The sequence below is a fragment of the Ambystoma mexicanum genome, chromosome 10 (genome assembly GCF_040938575.1).
Source record: "Ambystoma mexicanum isolate Mex_15411 chromosome 10, UKY_AmexF1_1, whole genome shotgun sequence".
NCBI lineage: Eukaryota > Metazoa > Chordata > Amphibia > Caudata > Ambystomatidae > Ambystoma > Ambystoma mexicanum.
The window spans coordinates 1,573,374,786-1,573,394,107 of NC_090932.1; the positions used below are offsets into that span (position 1 = coordinate 1,573,374,786).

Genomic DNA, 19,322 nt, shown 5'->3' on the forward strand with positions numbered 1-19,322 from the left:
ATGAAGAAGTGGTTGTGTGTCTCTTATTAAGAAAAGTGAACGTTGCAAAGGCCATTGCTGAATACCAAATGTTGATAAAACTATTGTTAAATCTTTAACCTTTGAAAACAATATCAAGGAGTGGTCACGTGTGCCCAATTGTGAATATGAAAGGAAGACTGAACTCTTTCCCTTAGTTTCACGCAAGCATACATGGTCTATTCACAATTAAAGAGAAACAAGCACAGCTACAATTTTAGAGAACACGCATTACCTAAAGCCAAGAGAGAGGCAACTAAGGCTTTTGGGTAACTGTGGCACTAATAGTTGACAGAAGGTGAAAGCAAAGTTGGGGAAGGGAAATTGGTTGTTTGTAAAGTTTATTTTGGAAGTGGACACAACCTATATTGCCAAAGACTGTGAAAGGGAGAGAGACGTGGGTAATATAGGCAAACCTATGTTGTTATTGTGGCAGACAGACAAGAAGGGCTAAGAGGATGCCCCTTTTGAAGAGAAATTGTATTGTATTGTATTGTTTATTTATTTGTATAGCACACCGGGCCGTTAGGCAACTGGGCACTTGTGAAGTCTTAGGTTACAGTTACATAAGTATCTTACATTTCTTAGGTTACATTTACATATTTATCTTACATTTACCATCAAGTGAACAGGTACAACTGAAGATTGAATTTGTATTTACATAGGCAACTTGACATAACCCTTAAGCAGAGGTATGCAGTGTGGAGATATGTATGTGTGCATCACAGGTGAGGTTACGGATACATATATATGGTTTACATTTACAATTATCGGCACATAAAGGGTTATCAGAGGTATACAGAGAGGAGAGTTAACATGGTGTGTTAATCTCAACACAAGTATCTTGGTGGGTGGGAACTGGCCAGATAAGGGTAATGCATCAGCAGTCGTTAGTGTGTAGCCAGAGTTTAACATTGGTTTTGAAGGAGTGGAAGGAAGATGTGGCTCTTAGGGAATCCGGGATAGAGTTCCATAGGTGAGCTGCCAGTACTGGGAAGCTTGAGCCTCCAGTTCTTTTCAGATTGAAGTTAGGGATTCTAATACCATTGGCTTGAGCCTTTTTGATGGGGCGTTTGGATGTATGCTTAGTGAATTTCTCTGTGAGGTATGCAGGTGCTTTGTTATTGAGACAGTTATGTGTAATGTTCAGGGTTTTAAGTTGGATTCTGTCATTGATGGCCAACCAATTGACGGCTCTTCTTTGGTCAGATATGTGCTGTCCTTTGGGAATGCCTAATGCTGTTCTAAGGGCGTTGTTTTGCAAGGTTTGGAGTTTGTTGGTGTTGTGTTTGCTAGTGCCTAGATAAAGTGTGTTGCAGTAGTCTAGTTTCAATAGGATTAAAGCCTGTGCTATAGTGATGCAGCTGTCAGTCGACATAAATGGTTTACATGCATGAATTAGTTTACAAGTGTAACTTGTTGCTGATGCTGTGGCATTTACTTGCTTGTCAAGGTTGAGGGCTGAGTCTAAATAGAAGCCTAAGGTTTTAACTTCCTTGGCTACGTTGATTTTAATACCATCCATCGTGATGGATGTATACACGTGGGAGAGTTTGTTTAATTTGCTGGTGGATCCAATGATTAAAAGCTTGGTTTTATCGTCGTTAAGACATAAACCGTGTGTGGCCATCCAGGTTTGTATGATTTGATAGATTTTGTTAGTGTCTTTGTCATAGTCTCTCTTGTCTGTGAGGATCTGGGTGTCGTCAGCATAATTAATATATGAGACACCCAGTTTGTCCAGGATATCGAAGAGTGGCTTTGTAAAAATGCTATACATAGTAGGGGAGACACATGACCCCTGAGGAACGCCACAGGTGATGGGCACTGGGTCAGCAGCTGAAGTAGGTGAGAAGACTCATAGTCCTTTTATCCAGGAAGGAGTGTATCCACGCAGTGGCCTTAGTGGAGAAGTTGGCAGCCGATTTGAGATGGTTGCATAGTGCTTTATGATCTACCAAATGAAAGGTGGCCGACAGATCTAGGAGTAGAAGAATGGAGGTGTCTCCTCTGTCTTTACGCTCATCTAGTTGGTTCTTGAGATCAAGGAGTGCCGTCTCAGATCCGTGTCTCAGTCGGAATCTAGATTGTCTGGTGCCCAGTAAATTATTAATCTCAAAGTAGGATTTAATCTGTAGATAGCCAGCTTTAAGATTTTAAGGAGGAACGGAACTGTCGTTATGGGTCTGTAATTCGTTGGGACACTAGGATCTAGGTTAGCTTTTTTTAAGAGGGGTAATATCCAGGCATCTTTAAGGTTGGTATACACAGAGCATGATTTAAAGGATGAGTTGATAAAGGAGGTTACGAAAGGAGCTAGTTCTTGTGCAGCTTCTTTGATAATGGGGGGTGGGCAGGTATCGCCAAGACATCGAGAAGGTTTAAGAGATGTAATGATAGTCTTAGCATCTGCAATGGAGATGGCTCTAAAGTTGAATTGGTTGTGTGGTTTAGTTTGGTTGATGGCAAGTTCATGTAGGATGGCTTCTTGAGTGGAGTGTGCAATGTTATGGACGGAGGATCTTTAGGCTGGTATTTTGTCTTGTAGCATGGTGATCTTATAGCATAGGGAATTTTCAATGTTAGTGCACCAAGCTTTATCTTTGGTGCAGGAGTCTACCGGTGCGATAGGGGATTCTAATTCTCTGAGAATAGAAAAGATTTCCCTAGTGTTTGAATTTGCTTTTTTTTATTCTGTCGTTTAAAGTTTTTTTTTTGCCTGTATGATTTGTTTCTTGTATCCATTAGTGAGGGCAGTGAGGAGATTTTTATTTTTGGGAGAGGGATTTTTTTCCAGCAAGCTTCTGCTTGTATTTTTTCTTTATGCAGGGCTTTTAGGCTAGGAGTGAACCAAGTGTTAAAATGGGCAAGAGGTTTAGATTTGCTCAGTTTCAAAGGCGCAATGGCATCTATAGCTGAGTTGATAGTGTTATTGTACAGTTCAACCAGATCATTAGGGTTGGTGATCAGATATTATAAATACTCAGAGGAAGAGTGCCTTGCCTACTTTGAGGTGTTGAAGTGCTTGAAAGTGAATCTTGTCAGAACTGTCTTGAAATCCCACTTTACTGAAGTGGTGGTAATAGTCCAGACTACTGAATTTGTGGCAGTATATCTTGTTGTCAGTAGATGCAACATCTACTCCAGTGGCCTGAAGAAAGTGGAGTACTATGAGACAAAGGAGGCTGTTCTCATTGTAAACTTGAGTAGAAGTGAAGTTGTTGAAGTGGAAGTAGTGACACTGAAGTCATCCTGACAAATATAACTAATGAGAATTCTAATTCTGTAACTAAAACCATTCCAACTGATAACCAAGAACTGTGTGATAGAAGTTGCATTTCTTGTGAACTGTGGCAAGTCTTCTTGGAATGCTAGAGGTGGTGACAAAGCATTGTGGCTGGAATTACCATTGGTGCTTTTCTGAGGAAGTGGAAAATACATCTTACACATAGGAGAAAAGAGTTGCTGTTGTTGGAACTTGGGTTAACAAAAAACATCAAGAACTGATTGAGACTTGCTAGGCAAGATTGTATGCAGTACACTTTGGGTGCACTACAACAACCCTGGCCTCTTGGCAATAGGAACCCACCCTTTGGTATAAGTCTGCACTACACAGGTTGGTAGCGTGTTGAGCAGCCAGGCTGATCTCAAGAGGGGGTCATGTGAGCTGTAGGGGAGTTACATAGAGATTCACAGTGACAAGTATTCAAATAAACTCTTACACACAAGGTTTCTTGATTAAACAAATATTAATTTAACAGTCAGTTAGAGTAAGCCTTCTTCAGAAGGGGGAAATATAATAGTAACACAAATACACTCCAAAATACACACACTTAATATTTCTAAATCAGTAAGTACCCTTTTTGGGAGGGCACACAGACGCTTCCTACACCCTCAGGTGACTTAAGTAACTAGGACACTGTGGGCATTAATATACCACTGTTTACATTTAGAATCAGATTTAGGAGTATGTCAAAGAAAAAGATTATTAGAACAGAACAAGAGATCACACAGGTAAGTACTTCAGGTAACCCCCAATGCAAAGTAAGTAAACCACTTCCTGGAAGGAAGACCAAACACAATGTCAGAGGGAATAAGTCATTCAGGGAGCCAGGCTAGGCCAAAGTCAATTGGGCAAAAGTCTAGGTGAGCTGAAGCACTTCTTGCAGGTAAGTAAAAGTTTTGCACAATGTTTTAGAAGTCTTTGCATAAAAGAAGAAATCAAAGCAGGGCCACAAGCTGGTTATGCTTGTGAAGTAAAGAAGCTGTTAGCAACTCTACAGAGTAACCAAGACAAGTCTCAGCAGAGGACAAGTAAGGTTACAACAAAAGTTCTTTGACTCTACAGTACCCTTAGGTTGAAGAAAAGTGCAGTAGATGGCTTGTGTTCCTGTGCGGCTCTGCAGATCCTGGTGTTCCTGGGCTTCGTGGGGAGAGGGAGCACTTCTGGGGACTCCTGCACTGTGATGGGTCGGTCATCGATCGCAACCAGCAATCTTCAAACAAGTGGCACTTCAGTGTTTCAGCTCCTCGCAGCAGGGCTTCACCAGGCAAACCAACAGTCCAGGAGTTGCAGCAGGCGTCTTCTTCTCTTCTTCAGAATCCTTCGTCCAGTGGTCGAGTCTGCCTTCCAAGCCAAAAAGCTTCGCCTTTTATGCAGGTTTCTCCCATTCATTCAAGCCAATCGGTCAGTCACCCAGCGGGGTAGCTTTCCTTGCCGGACAGCCAGCCGGATAATCACCTAAGAGTCCATTCCTGTCTCCTAGGAGACTAAGCACAGGGAGTTTCGGGCACCTCCCTATCTTCCTGCCACCACCAGACACCCTGGAGCCAGAGGCCGGCTTCATTTGTGAATCCCACCAAAGACAAAATGAACAAAGGGACCAAACATGGTCTGGCATGCAGAGTAAATCTCAAGAAGGACCTTTCCACAAAGAAATGGCGAAAAAAGAAGACCAGGGCCATTTTGACAAAAATGGCACCCTTGGGTGCTTTACTGCAGCTGTGAACGCAGCCTGCGGTAAATGCACACCACGGTAGTTAAAAGTAAACCCCTGCCACCAGCCTTTCATCGAGTAAAGGGTAACATAAAAATGTTACATGAGAAGCTAGACAAAAGGGGATACTAAGTAATTCCTCCAGCACTCTATTGTAAGATATTGTGTGCTGGGTCTAGAAAGTTACAAATGTAAGTAAAGTAAATTTCACTTTACTGCTCTTGGAAACAGAAGTTTATCCAAGAGAAGGTATTTAAACCTTAGGGAAATTTGAAAGACTCCCCTGTGCCACTGCACTGAAGGTGCTGTGTGACACAATGTAAAAGATGATGCCTATGGAGTTTGTCAGGCTCCACAACCAAAAGAAACACAGAGTTCATAAATCACATTAATATACATGAGAGAGTGGGAAGAAAAGGGTCTCACTCTCTCCAGGCAAAAGTTCTACAGTCCAGCAAAAGAGCTGGGGGTCTCTAAGGTAGAGAGGAATTAGAACATTTCTGAGAATTCTCCCCAACAAGATTTTCTCATTTCTCTTTTTGGTTGAACATTGAAGAATTAATCTTGAATTCTGGGGAAGGGAATCCACCTAGGTTACTGAGAGGTTTTCAAAAACTGTGTATGTTGCTTATGGTTATGTGAATTGCCATTTTACTGAGAGGTTATCAAAAACTGTGTATGTTGCTTATGTTATGTGAATTGCCATTTATTTTATATATTTGTTTAGTGTGAGGGCCAAACATCCTGAAGAGAGGGTCACTCACTATTCAGCCAGTCACCAGGAGGACCAGTGACTGACAAGTATGTGAAAGATATTCTCTCAGACAGTCATTCAAACCTTATCCAGTGAATGTCTTTATGGATACAGGTGCTTCAACATTGGTCATGGACCCAAATGCCTTGATGGACGACGTTCACTAATGCCGAGAAACCACTATGCGGACATCATAAGTGACACCCCGATGTAGCTACGTTAGTCACGAAGTACACTCGCAGCCATGCATAACGTTACATAAACACACATGTGAATAGACTAAGAACATGCTTACACAGTAGTTCTGTGGATAGAGGACAGATACATACACATACTGTCAAGAACTTGTATTATTTTTCTCATTAGCCAACTGCAGAAACACTAGGCAACAAAGAGATGCAGAGCAAGCTTGCAGATGCTTATCGCAACTAACCTTATGGAACTACAGGATCACATAAGGAACCTGGAAGGACCAAATACGACTAACCTAGTGAAAACATAGCATGGTATAGATATGTAGAACTTACAGTATAAGTATGACAAGGATCACATAAGGCCACAAGCCGCAGGACGAGAAACGAGGGAAAGCAGAACCAGGCTGCACAGAACAAGGCAGCCAGGGCTTGCAGCCAAGGTCAGAGACAAGCAGCACATTCCAAACTTAAAACGCAAGGGGCCAGCTGCAGAAAAACTTAACAAATCCTCATAAATTGCAGACCAGAAGAGCTCGATTTCATGGTCCTCAATCACGTGATGTGGCCAAGCTAGACAATGGTTATGCACCCGCGGTGGGAAGACTAATAGTTCTCAGCAACACAGACATGAAGTGACATGAACCTATCAGCAACATTGCAACAGTGAGTGGTACTGCTAACAGATACATTGGGAACACAGTCGTTCTCATCACCAGGCAGAGGTGCACAGAGAGCTGAGAACATAGTTGGGTCCCGGGCCTGGGGAGACCAGTTCCAGACAAACAAGGGACAGAAATCCAGGGGTGGATGGCAGAGGGCAAGGGTCAATGGTAATCCTGCGACCCTGCAACAATGGAATAGTTTCTTGGGAAGGGGCGGGCTAGCCACCTGACATGAGAGGGAAAGATAACCAAGATCCATAGGGGCAATCTACATGGTGTACCACTCTGATCACCCAACCAGAAAGTAGGATAGGATTTTCAAGGGAAGGGCCCATGTTGTGATGTTACTTTGCATCAAAAAGGCTTGATACAGGTTTGGGAGTGGCGATTGGAGATTTCCGAATGTCCTGTATGATCCCGATCAGATTTGGTAACAAACAATGGCTCTAACTTGTCCTTGGCTGAGTCCTCTGTTGTTCTGGGGGAGGGTTGTTGGGGCCTGGGAGCTGAACGGGTAAGCTCATAGTAACTCCCAGACCTCTGGCATACCATACCACACCAACAAGTTGGTAGCAGAGGATGGTTTACTACGACCATTCGGCATAAGCCGCCTCTACCGCCACAGTGCCTGGAGGACTTCTGGGCTGTCTCACGGAAATAAGTGTCTGTTGGGGTATGCACCCCTGTACAAAGACCATCAGGGGCCAGCTTGGAAATATCCTGCCCACGGTCCGTGAGGAGTCCAGCAGACCAGAAGGGCGGCATGGCCGCTTTGGATGAGCCGATAGCCGAACACGTCAGTGGGTCACAGAGTGTAAGTAATGTGCTTACACTCTGTGTAAGTAGTGTAACTCAGCCACACAGCGACTAAGGCCAGTGGAAAAGTAACAGTGGGTGCGGGGTGGTAACTAGTATTGTCTAGTAGTGCCGAGTATTGTGAAGCATAATAGGGAAAGGAGCGTAGGTAGATGTCATTTCTGTGATTAGGGAACATTCAGTCTTGAGGCAAATGGTTCCGGTGAATAACCTAGGCTACTGACTAAAGGGCACGGATGACAGAAGTTATGGGAATATTGGATTCCCTGTGAATTGGTCATTTAAGCTTAGGTCAGGGATGATGGTATCCTTGTGTAAAGGCTAAGCAAAGGGAGCTGGCCTAGATTGTGGAAGGTGTTCTGGTTAAATCTCGAGGAGGCGTTTTATCTGCAAGACGGCACTGTAGGTACACATCGAACATGAGAAATATTGGCATCCCCTGTTAGGAGACAGGAAGACAGCTGTGGGTTCGATGTTGGGTTTTTGTAAATGTTTGTGTAACAAGCCATTAGCCTTGTGAGCGTTGTAGGCGATCTCTAGCACTCCCCTGTTTAGTGAAGTGATGACGTCACCCATCAGGTCTGTGCATCGGACACAGAGAGCGCAAGGAGTTACAGAGGTTGGTGTTGAAAAACTTAAAATTGAATGGGGTGGCCATCCGGTGGCAGTGCGCAAGATTAGTGGGTGTGTCTGAGGAAGCAGAGGGTTGAAGAAGGGCGGTGTGCGGAGAACGCTTGATAGATTGTTTTTGAGGCAGAGAGGCTTGAGAAGAATTGTTGAGAACTGGTATTTGTGTTTTATTACTTAGAGCTTTGAAAGGGGAAGGTCAGAGGCATGTGCCCTTCTCGTGGGATCACATGAGACAATGAAAGGTCTATGAATCTCTGCGGATCTGGCCTTTCCTACCGGTGCCCACAATACAACCTATTCCCACATGCATAAACTTATTTCCATGTTTTTGGCCTGGGCCTGCAGCACAAAGTTAGGCCAGGATTACAATATGGCATCTTTTATATTAGATGGTGTTTGATTCCCAGTGTGCTCAAAACCCACAACGTGCACTAGTCTCCCTGCTCAATAGCCCCTGTCGCCACCCCCTACCTGGGCCCCTACCGTACACTTCCAGGCATCTGCCTCATCCAAAATTGCTTTGGGGTCTGGGACGATCGCCCCCCCTTCCCAAAAGCTGCAACATTGAAATATGAATGTACGCATCTGTCACGTCCAATGTTGCGATGTAATCCCCCAGTTTCAGTAGTGGATAACCTCCTGCAACGTTGCCATCCTGATGTTTTGGGGTTTAACATACGTGTAGCAGCAAGCAGGTCCAGCACTGGCACATTGTTAGATCTTGCTTTGGAATAAGGAAGTACAATGAATAAATACCTTGATTTTGTTTGAGGAATAGTACCAGTTCGATTGCTCCCTTTTGGAGTAGAATTTCGATCTCCTCCTGCAAGGTGTTGAGGTGCTAGGGGGACATTCTCCCTATTCGAGGTGTATGGTGCCAAGGTGTTTTTAGCAACTCAAGGGAATATCTTTTGGCCACTGTGTCTAGTAACCAGCGGTTTGGCGTTATTCCCTCCCATTGATGGGCAAAGTGTTATGCGACCCCCGACCGGGGATGCATGGGAGGGAACGTGGATCGGCTTGTCATTTGGGGGCAAGGGCTGCTGTGCCTCTAGAGGCCACAGCTTTGCCCCGTCCTTTCACATGGCAAAACCCAAGCTGCTGGTGTTGGTAGGACAATTGACCCTGGGGGCTGTAATAGAAGGCACTAGACGTGCTTGCGCCAGATTAGCCTGGTCTGCTGAATCCCTGTACCCGGACGTTCCGGCGTATGTTGAATACCCCCTTCTGTTTGAAGGATTTATTAGATATTTGACCCAGGGTTTTGATGGTCTCATTCTCCTTCTTTGTAAATAAATCATTGCATTTTTCTGTGCTTACCTGTCTAACTGGAATTACTGGTTGTGTGTGGTTCTGTGTGGACTTGTTAAACCCCTAGACAACTCCAACACTCCTCCTGATTCTACGCCTTGCCGCTCTGCAACCTTACCTTGACTGAGTTGGCTATACTTCAGTGTCTTTCTGTTCACCATAGTAGGTTGGCATTCCAAAATACACTGGGTTTTGAAAATCCATTTTAACAGTAGGATTTACACCCCTCTTGGTTGAGTGGGATTCCTGGCCCCCTTTTTGCAAAGTCCAATTACTGGCCTTGTCACACACTCCCCTCTCCTTTCTTTAGTATGGTTATATTTTCCAGGTTAAGCATACATCTAGTAATAATTATTTGCTGTAAATGTCAAATGTTCTTGACTCATTGGGTGTCCACCGCAATAATTTCCCAACAGGCATTATGAGAAACATTAATTTGATGCATATAAAATTCCCTTGGGATGTTTGTGCATTAGGAAATGGAGCAGGAGTACAGCCATCCTTCCCTTGAGACCGGACTAAAATTCAGCAAGGGAAAGGAAACGTGACCTCCAGATGGCCCTTGAGTGAAAGTTGTCACAGTCACCCTTCACATCCAATTCCAGAGACTGTCCCAGTAAGTATATATGATTCATCTTTATAGACATTTTAATGTCACAGTGAGTGTTTTGAAAAATGAAATGAGCACCAAGCCCAGTGTTCATTATGTACATCATGTGATGTGATTGAAGCATACAGCCCAAATAGTGCAGACTTATTTGTCAAATATAAACATATGTGGTCATTCTTATATTACCAAAATGCTCTTTGTTTTTATGCAGAGTTGGCTGAAAAACCTCAACTGTCATTTGTCCCCTTCCTCTTACGCACAGAGGCAATTCTAAAGTGTACAATAGAAGTTTAGCAGACTGTTCATCTGGAAATTATACCTTTTCAGTAAAATAACTTATATGTTATTCTAGGTTGCAATAATGTGTTTTGATCAGTAACAGTGTAACATTCTTATTAGAACCAAAAATATAAACTTTAAGTGATCATTTGAAGTACATTTGCACCAAAAAGAAAAGAAAAAAAAAGCAATCGTTGCTCCCGCCACCCTACCACCCCAAGATCTATTTTTCCTCTGGTTATGCAGCTTAACGCAGTGGTTGGGTGGCTCTCGCAAACGTGCATCTGAAAATGCACACATATAGAAAGAGAGAGACATAGAAAGAGTGAAGAGCAAGAACGAGAGTGACAGAGACAAGGATATGGAGATGGTAATAGAGATAGAATGAGTGCAGAGAGTGAGAGAACTGGAGCAAGAGCGACATAGGCACAGCAAGGTGTAATAAAACAGCACGATCAGCTACTGAAGAGATTCAAAGAGACAGCACAAGCAACTGTTTGGCATCCTTGTTTAGGTCCAAATAATGCTGCATTTAAGATGGAATTAGGTTACAATTCTTTTCATCTAAGGACACAAGAATGATTGGTAAACATGGATTTCTCAAGGGATGAGATTCATCACCCCCTTAAGTTCGTGATATGTAAATCATCGGTCTCCAGAGACGTCACGGGTACAGTTGTACTATGTAAATGTGTTTGATCAATCATTCAATCCTGTACTTCTAGCACTCCAGGCCTGTTACAATGTCAGTGTGAGAACCCTACTCGAGAAGGTACAGCATTTCTTACCTGTGGAAGTTTTCCCCTTGTTGAGCAACCACTGGTCCAGCTGCAGTTCCATACAACATAGACACATCACCATCATATCCTACAAAAAGAAGAGGCACATCTCAGTTAATGGCTGCACCAAATAAAATAAAAAAAACTCTAGGGGGTGCCAGGTTGTAAATCTCTTCTATGTTAAACCCCATTGAAAATAAAGAGTACATTTCACATTTCACCTAAAAAGCACATCCCACCAAGGCACCAAATAGGCAACACTCTTGTCAGGAATGAATGAGCATAGCACCTGTTCTTCCTTCTAATCCATCTGATCAGCTCTGCTGCCAAGCGGTAACAAGCATGAGAAGCCTGAACAACTGGAACAAGTTACAGGCTCCAGTGCCCTCATTTTAGCACCCTTTTTTTTCCGTAACCAATAGGTCTATGTGCACAACAGAAAAACCTCACTACCAGACCTTACAGCACTCTTCTCAAATAACATACTAAACAACTCTAAGCTTTCTCACAAATGACATATTAATCTTTTGTCACACATTCAACCAGCAAAGGTCTTTTTAAGCAGGTCCTCAAATTGGCTACAATACACACTAGAGAATAAATGACTCCATGTCTCTTTAATCATTCTTCTTTTCAGTGTTAGGGAATTAATGAGTAAGGGAGGAATGATTAAAAGACTGCAGAAATGACTGCTTTAGAGCAGTCCTAAAAGTGTACCAGTATGGCCCACCTGGAGATCTCTCTTGGGGGAATTGTGGCCCCAGATTATTGAGCATATATAAGCATCAATTAGCGTATGTTGGGATTCCAGTACTTTGCGGTGCATTACCGTAGGTAGGTAAGCGTTCTTTTATTGGTACATAGAAGTTAAGTAAATTACTTTAACAAGTCTATAGTGAGGAATAACAAGGTTTTTACGGTCTCCACAGGTGAACTCCGGCATCCCTGCAATTACTGACCAACTGGCAAAAAATCTGGATTTGGGGCAGTGCGCTCACCTTGGGAACAGGACTATGTCATGCAACATGGATCCAATGCCGGTCGAGTCTGATTAGTCAGAATTCCTATTTGAGGGGATTCTAGGGCCTCTATTTAAGGCCAGTCAACCTTTTGCTTTTTTCCTCATTTATTTCTTTTGGATCTTAGCTTCATTTTGGTGGTCAGAGTCCCCCTGACATTACAATCTTAATCCAGTCCCAGGGGTGCATCTTGGGCTCCCCATGTTTGCCCTAGGGGGATTTTATCACCCTACACAGGTTTGGGCGAGTAGGATGGTATCAGGTAAAATTTAGAGTGGCTTCAACCATGGGTGAAATCCATTATGCTGCATTGGTAGCTCAATGTACCCTTTAAGTAGCCATTGGCATAGTGTTTATTTTTTTTAAATCCTGGTCCTAGCCATTTTGTTTCAGGACTCCCTTTCGTCAGAGTACCAATGAGGTGGCCTTAAAATGGGCGTTCCAACCACAGGAGATCTTTGTGAGCCAAAATGGCAGCCTCCATGTAGCCATTGGCATAGTGTTTATTTTTTTTAAATCCTGGTCCTAGCCATTTTGTTTCAGGACTCCCTTTCGTCAGAGTACCAATGAGGTGGCCTTAAAATGGGCGTTCCAACCACAGGAGATCTTTGTGAGCCAAAATGGCAGCCTCCATGTTGGCCTTAAATGTTTTAGGGCAGTAAAGGTCTAAGACTCGTCGTCTTCCTGCAGTGTTAGCGTTGAATAGGTGGCAGTTCCAGTGACCAGAATGGTTGGTCATCTGACCATTTGCCCCAGCACCCTTTAGTGATTGGCAGGCTGGCCTTTGGCTAGCCCCATTGTGCAGTGACATTTAGGCTCGGTCCCTATAGCTGTTTAGCTTCTGTCGAGCTGCTAAAATAGTTTTACGCTGCTTCCTTATGTTTTTGATGATTTTAAAGCCCTCACTTGGTGAAACTTGATGAGTAAAGTGGCTTGGGCATATCCCAGTTTCTTTTTTGTTGCCTCTGGAAACCTGGTTCGACCGACTCCCTAAAGACTGACCCCAACTCCCCTCATCTGCTGGGTCAAACCCTGCCCACTGGAAGGGTTTTCTGGGCTGTTTACCACCACTTCCCACCAGAATCTTCTGCTTGGCTACACATTGCTGCTGGCGTCCAGAAGTGGTGTGCCTGTCGTGGGAACATTTGCTTCCTTCATCATTTGTCCACCAATCTGCCAGAAGTCGCTTTTGCCTGTTTCTCTGGCATTTCCTAAGTCTTCTTGCCGAAATCGCCAATGCAGGCTTGAAGGTTGACGTTGGGATAAGTTTTGGTTTACTTTATGGTTTGTCTTATTGCTGACTCACAGTGCAAGTACCTGAGTACCGGATCACGTTAGCCACACCTTTGATTACTGGAGTGGGCAATTATTCATGAGACTCCCCCATCAAGCATACCTCCGGTCGAGGTTGAGAATATTTGGAGGGGTATTTCTACAGCATTTCAGACTGACATCTATTGTGGGGGGCCTCCTGCTCTGCTGCTTGTTCCTCGCAGGCTGCTGGTTCATGCATCAACCTCTGGAACACTTCTTTGGGGTTTCTTCTAGCATTCCTTGGGGCTGTTTGCTGTGGAATCCACACCTAGCGGTGGGGAAGAACTGACTTACCGCCACTAAACAGATGGACGTTTGACCTTTGTAAGGAACGCATGGTGGCAATAGCAAGACAGACACAAGTGACCACAGTTCAAGGGTGTTTATTGAACTTTCACAAGGGTGTGATAAACGCCTATCTAAGCCTAAATCTACAGATGGCAGCAAGCTACTACCATCAACTAATAATAATGCAGTCCTAGTGGAGTCTTGTCAAAATTAAAGGGCCTATACTAAAAAAAAGATTGCCAATCCTTACCACTAAATTACAATATAATGTGGGGTAATGTTCATGAAAAAGAAAGGATTGCTCACAAAATGATATGTCTGGATCCTCGGGCTGTTGGTCTCCCGTACCCAAGTTTTCAGCACGGGGCAAGGCGGGACACTCCAGCAAAGTACACAGTTTTGCTTTTGCTGCACGAGGATACAGTTCAATTTCCACAGTTCAGGACCTTCTGTGTCCAAGCCTCTATCTCTTGCAAGTCTCTTGACGCAGAGTGCCTGCTGTACAAAAACAATATGTAAACATTCTTTTCCTTTCACCTGAACTCAATTTGGGTGTTCACCCTGGATCACCCTCAGTCGTGCTCAGATCCTTTTCAATTTAAAAGTTCCAAGTTGTATTTCCCTCTTTCGGGCACAGATCCATTTCACACCAATGTCAGAATTCTTTCTCGGGTGACTCGTGGTTCACCCCGGATACCCATCAACCGGGCTCAGGTCCCTTTCTTTCGCTCAATTAGTCTCCCTCAGCCGGGCTTGGACCAATTGTGATGTACCTTATATTATCGAAGACTTTCAAATGTGCACACGGTTTAGCTTGACCCGTTGCATGACCACTTCGATCACAAACCCCCGTGAGTGTCTGTGTGCCCCCTAAACCCCCCGTGAGTGTCTGTGTGTCCCCCTTTGACATCAGCTTGTCTGTCTCCCCTCCTCCCCTCCTTGTCTTCTCCTTCCACCACCTCCCCCGCTCTATTAATTTGTCGCTGACAAATTTGCATTGTAGCGTGTCTGTTATTCCCTTACTCTCCTCTCTTATCTGCCCCGCACCCCCCCTCCCACCCCTCCTCTTGTTCACCTCCTGCACTACATCAATTGCCGTCAGGCATAGTAATGTTACTGCTTGTTTTGCTCTCCTTCCTTTTCCTTTCCCTCTTGCCTTATTTGTCTATGCACTTGCATTATCAGAAATGTCGCCAGGCCTATTACGATAGTTATTTTTCACATTCTGTATTGTTTCAAGGACTTTTATTGAATGTTACTGTATTTTTCCTATGTTCCCTCCCTCTTTGAAGCGCTTTGAAACACATTGTGTATAGGCGCTATATAAATAAACAATCAATCAATATTCTTTTTTCTCACACTCAGTTGGATACCTAACAGAGACTTTTGAATGAGCGCCCACGTGGCACCGGACCACTATGTATATGGTATCTTTACTAGGCCTCCCAAAGTTCAATTATAAAGTTCAACTGCTCCTTTTGGTTTCCGATTATCTTTGTGTCGCTTCTCGCAAACACTTCACACGCTGTTCTCTTTATACAAAGTTGCCACTTGCAACCTTGGTTCAAAAAACAAGCTGGTTTGGTATAGGTCTCTCCGACTCACCGGCTGTGCTGTCTTTTCTGACGTCGCTTTGTTGAAGGAGCCAAGGACAGTACTACAGCAGCAATCGCTCCCCCCGCCTGGGTTATCGATGCGGGAAAGGTGCGGGTACCTCTGACAAACTATGTAGGTTTGATCAGCCTTACTTCCTCATCTTCGGTTTCTTACTTTCCAAGGCTCTTGAAAGTAACAGTCTTTAGAGGTCAAGGGTACTTCCCTCCTTGCAATCCTCTCTGGTCTCGCCATCTTTCTCCTTGTATTAAACTGCCATCTTGGAACTGCTATCTCCTCATGTGTTTTGTCTCCCTCAGAGTGTGCTTTCGTGCTCCGCCTTTTATCCGTGTGAGGAAGTGTGATGGAAGTCAGGTGTGTGTAATGATCCATAATTTCCTGATCTTGCCTGATCGTAGTGTTGGGACAGGTCAGGTATACTGCTCTGGTGTATTAGTCTGTTGTCGCTCTTGGAGGGCTGTCTGTGAGAAAGTGTTTGTCTCGGGAAAGGGGTGAGGGATGGCTGGGAGGGTTGAGTTTCTAGGTGGGGAAAAGGTGTAATAGAGAAAGGGATACCGCTTCTTGCCCTCCGGAGTCCCACTCCCCAAAGACCGCTCATCCAGGTGATCCTTCCACACTGGTCCACCCCCAGGAACTGGATCCAAATGCGATGGCCGTGTCCGGGCCACCTGGACGACAGATCCCTGGGGACTAGCGTGTGGGACACCTTCAGGTTTTGCACATTTTCTTCCCATTATGTCTTATCGAACTTTAAACCTACTCTGGAACTCTCTAAATTTGACCATCGGGTACTCAATTGTACATAGACATTTTCCTTCGATATACAAGTGTTTCAGAGGGCTCAATAATTATAATTTTAGTACTTACCAGTGATTTTTATTCCATACAAGTCCTGCTCTGCATTTCTCTAATGGTGACTGCATTGTTTACGCTGTAGCTAATCTTGGTGACGCCAAGTATTTTTCGCTGAAATGTAGGACTAAGGTAACTGTTCCTAAAATGTTCTAAACGTTCTTGTAAACCTTTGGCTGCGGTTTGAAAATATTTCCTGCTCTCTTTATCACTTTGATGAATTATCTTGTGTGCATTTGAGGCTGAAATGTGGAATATTGCTATAAACCTTCAGGATTATTTTGAACATTTGTCCTTACTGGTAAAAATGTCTAGGTCCCTTTCCCACCGACCCCTTACTTATGTGTGTTGGGTCCTGACCCAGGGACTAGGCCTTACCATATACAAAGGGGGGGTTGAGTCTTTAGGAAACTATGCAGCATTTTGCAGGCCTAGGGGGAGCTTTATCTGCTTGTTTGGTTTGGGGGTTCCTTTGTTCTCTCCACCCGTTAATTTATGTACTGGGCTCACATATAGACAGATGGAATTAGAAGAGTCCTTGTTAAATACTTACTGTTTTTCCTAATTCACTTGTTAACTTTTTAACAAGGTCTAATATAAGTGAAGTAGTTATTTTGACCAGATAGATATGTGGTTTAATAAAGTATATAATTTCCAGTGCATCAGTGCAGTACATTTTACAGAGATATTTGTTTGGGCTAATTGTATGTTTGCGTCAGCCTACTACCACTGCCTGAGAGTTAAGCCTGGTCACTCTGTCCCCTTTACCTACTTGGAGAGGTTTGGCTTACCTTTCTTTAGAGAAACTGCCTTAAATGAGCTTAGCGGCTGGAGGAGTCCGACAAGAAACACTGTTAAAATCACTAATAATTTGCATTAACAACTGATCTGGCATGCCGGATAGGGTGTTAACGCTATTAGAACCCTGGGTTGCAAATCCAGTAAACCCGGACGCTGAGAGCAGTGTATTTTGTTTGAATGAACAGGATGCTGCGCTGTATCCCGTTCATTCCAACAAAATACTGTACCAAGATGGCCACCACGGAGATGGGAGCCAGGGCTCCTTATGGAGCCCCTCATTTTCGTGGCGGCCTGGAGGGAGAGCTGCGACAGCAGCAGGGGCGGCAAAAAGTGTGGGGGAGTACAAAGATAAAAAAAATAGTTAAAAGGAATGAAGGGCAGGGGGCAAGATTGCGGTGCGGGCAAGGGAAGCAGCCAGCAGGCTGTTCGGAACGCAGGCTGAGACTAGCAGTTCCAGTCCGCGTTCCGAGCAACCCGATTGGTTGGCTCCCCCGGCATGGGTGCTGATAATTAGAACAATAATATTGAAGATGGGACATTGTTGCTGTCATCAAATGTAATAGGCCCAAAGATTTCCTTTGGAGCACTGTTGTCCTATGAGGCATCCACAGTTAGAAGTTGCGGAAAATCCAGAAATTTGACAAACAGTAGACAGCCAACAGCCACTAAGGTTATCAAACAGTCCAATGTATTCGACTGGCGGAGAGCCCGCAGTTACAGTTTCAGCTTCTTCTGCAAGAGATTCCTCCATTTCTGGTCATCAAGTAATCTCCTTTCCATTGAGAGAACCAGTTGGTAGTTACTTAAGCCCAGGGTTATCGCCAGACACAAAAAACAACATTTGCACATTTGAGGACCTGAAAAGCCACAGAAGGCGGCACACACCTTCAAGAGTGGAGACAATTAAGTAAAGAACAGTCCAGAAGAATGACAGTTCCGGTGATTCAGTCTGAAGGCTTATGGTCTCATGGCAACAGCAGGTAGGCAGAAGTGCCTATCAATGCACCAAAGATTTTTCTTTTGCAATCTTGACCATGGCTTCTGTTGCAGTAAAACCATTGCAGATGGTCTATCCAGTTACTGGTGCTTCTGTTCTGTGTACTCGCCTCAGTGTCTCGCTTTCCTGCCCAGGCAAACACTACACACTCAGAAGGTGCTAGGGCAGTTACACAAATGTATTACTTACCTTGGATATTTTCTGCCATTCTAAAATGTATATATAGGATTTACCTACCTTGAATAAGCTCTGTGCCTTCTTAAATAAGTATTCTCAAAGTCTTACTTTCCTTAAAAACAGTCTCGCCATTCTAACAGAAAGTAGATAAGTTAACTTACTCAACTGTGAATTGGGTTCCCCTCTTCCCAAAAGTAGCCCAATAGGGTCATTCTTCCCCTGACTTGCTCTTAGCATGTGCCTAATAGGTCTGCCTAGGTCATACTTTTTAGGTTGCTGGTAGCTCCTTACAAAAATATGTTGGCTTTACTTACCTTGAGTATAACTGTGTTATCCTAAAATACGTTTGAGTTATTGCTTCCCTTAGCCTGTGAATTGAAAAGCAACTGTAAAAGAATATTACACGCCAAGGTCCAACTCCGCTAGAATAATGGTTATCCTGAATCAGAGTTATAGGTTTATACTATTCCTGGAATCCACTATTCTGAAAAGTATACTGTCCAGTTGACTTGCTATGTGATTTCTTGCTGAGCGTCCCGGTACAACTGTTAGGGTCTACTAACTTTGTTAGTAATCCAAATGTAACTATCGGTTTTGATTCCCTAGAACTACTGTTAGTTGTTCCAAATAAGGTTATATGCTTTGGTCTGTGCACCTTCAATCATAGTGCTGTGTTTATATAATTGTGGTAACATATAATGTGATAGTACTTATTCCCCCCCAAGATGTATCTGGGCCTACATGTATTTTTTTTCAAACTTTATTTTGTAGAGAGTCACATCAGGTAAGAGCAGGTACAGATTCAGCACAGTATCACAACAAGTATCACATTTGAACGTCAATATAATTCCACATAGCATTTGATAAATCAAGGGGTTGACAAGGGTGTAAAGTCATTATCCGACAGCATATTACAAAGGTAGCTCCTAAACGGTGCCCAAATATCCTTAGGGCGGCAAGTGGCAGACACTGTTAACACTAATTGCTCTTCACATTCGTTTACCATCGTGCAGTCCTTAAGAAAGTCCTCAAGGCGGGGAGCATTAGCAGACTTCCAACACTTTAGTATACAACGTTTTGCGATTACACAACCAATATTAAATAGGCACCTGTTAGTCTCGGCCATCTTACCAATATCCCCAAATAGATATTTCGGAGGGGATGGGGTAGCTGGAATTGATGTGATTTCCTAAAGGACATCTGCAACTTC

At 43.7% G+C, this 19,322-nt stretch overlaps 1 protein-coding gene across 6 annotated transcripts in view; it reads right to left on the minus strand.

The window, feature by feature from the left end:
- Positions 1 to 19,322, minus strand: part of CABIN1 (calcineurin binding protein 1) — a 1,968,820-nt gene that overhangs the window by 1,615,500 nt on the left and 333,998 nt on the right. For all 6 annotated transcript variants that reach the window (XM_069619890.1, XM_069619888.1, XM_069619891.1 and 3 more), the window contains exon 13: positions 11,060 to 11,138. In XM_069619890.1, the coding sequence (XP_069475991.1) occupies positions 11,060 to 11,138 (79 nt within the window). The remainder of the gene's footprint in view (positions 1 to 11,059; positions 11,139 to 19,322) is intronic.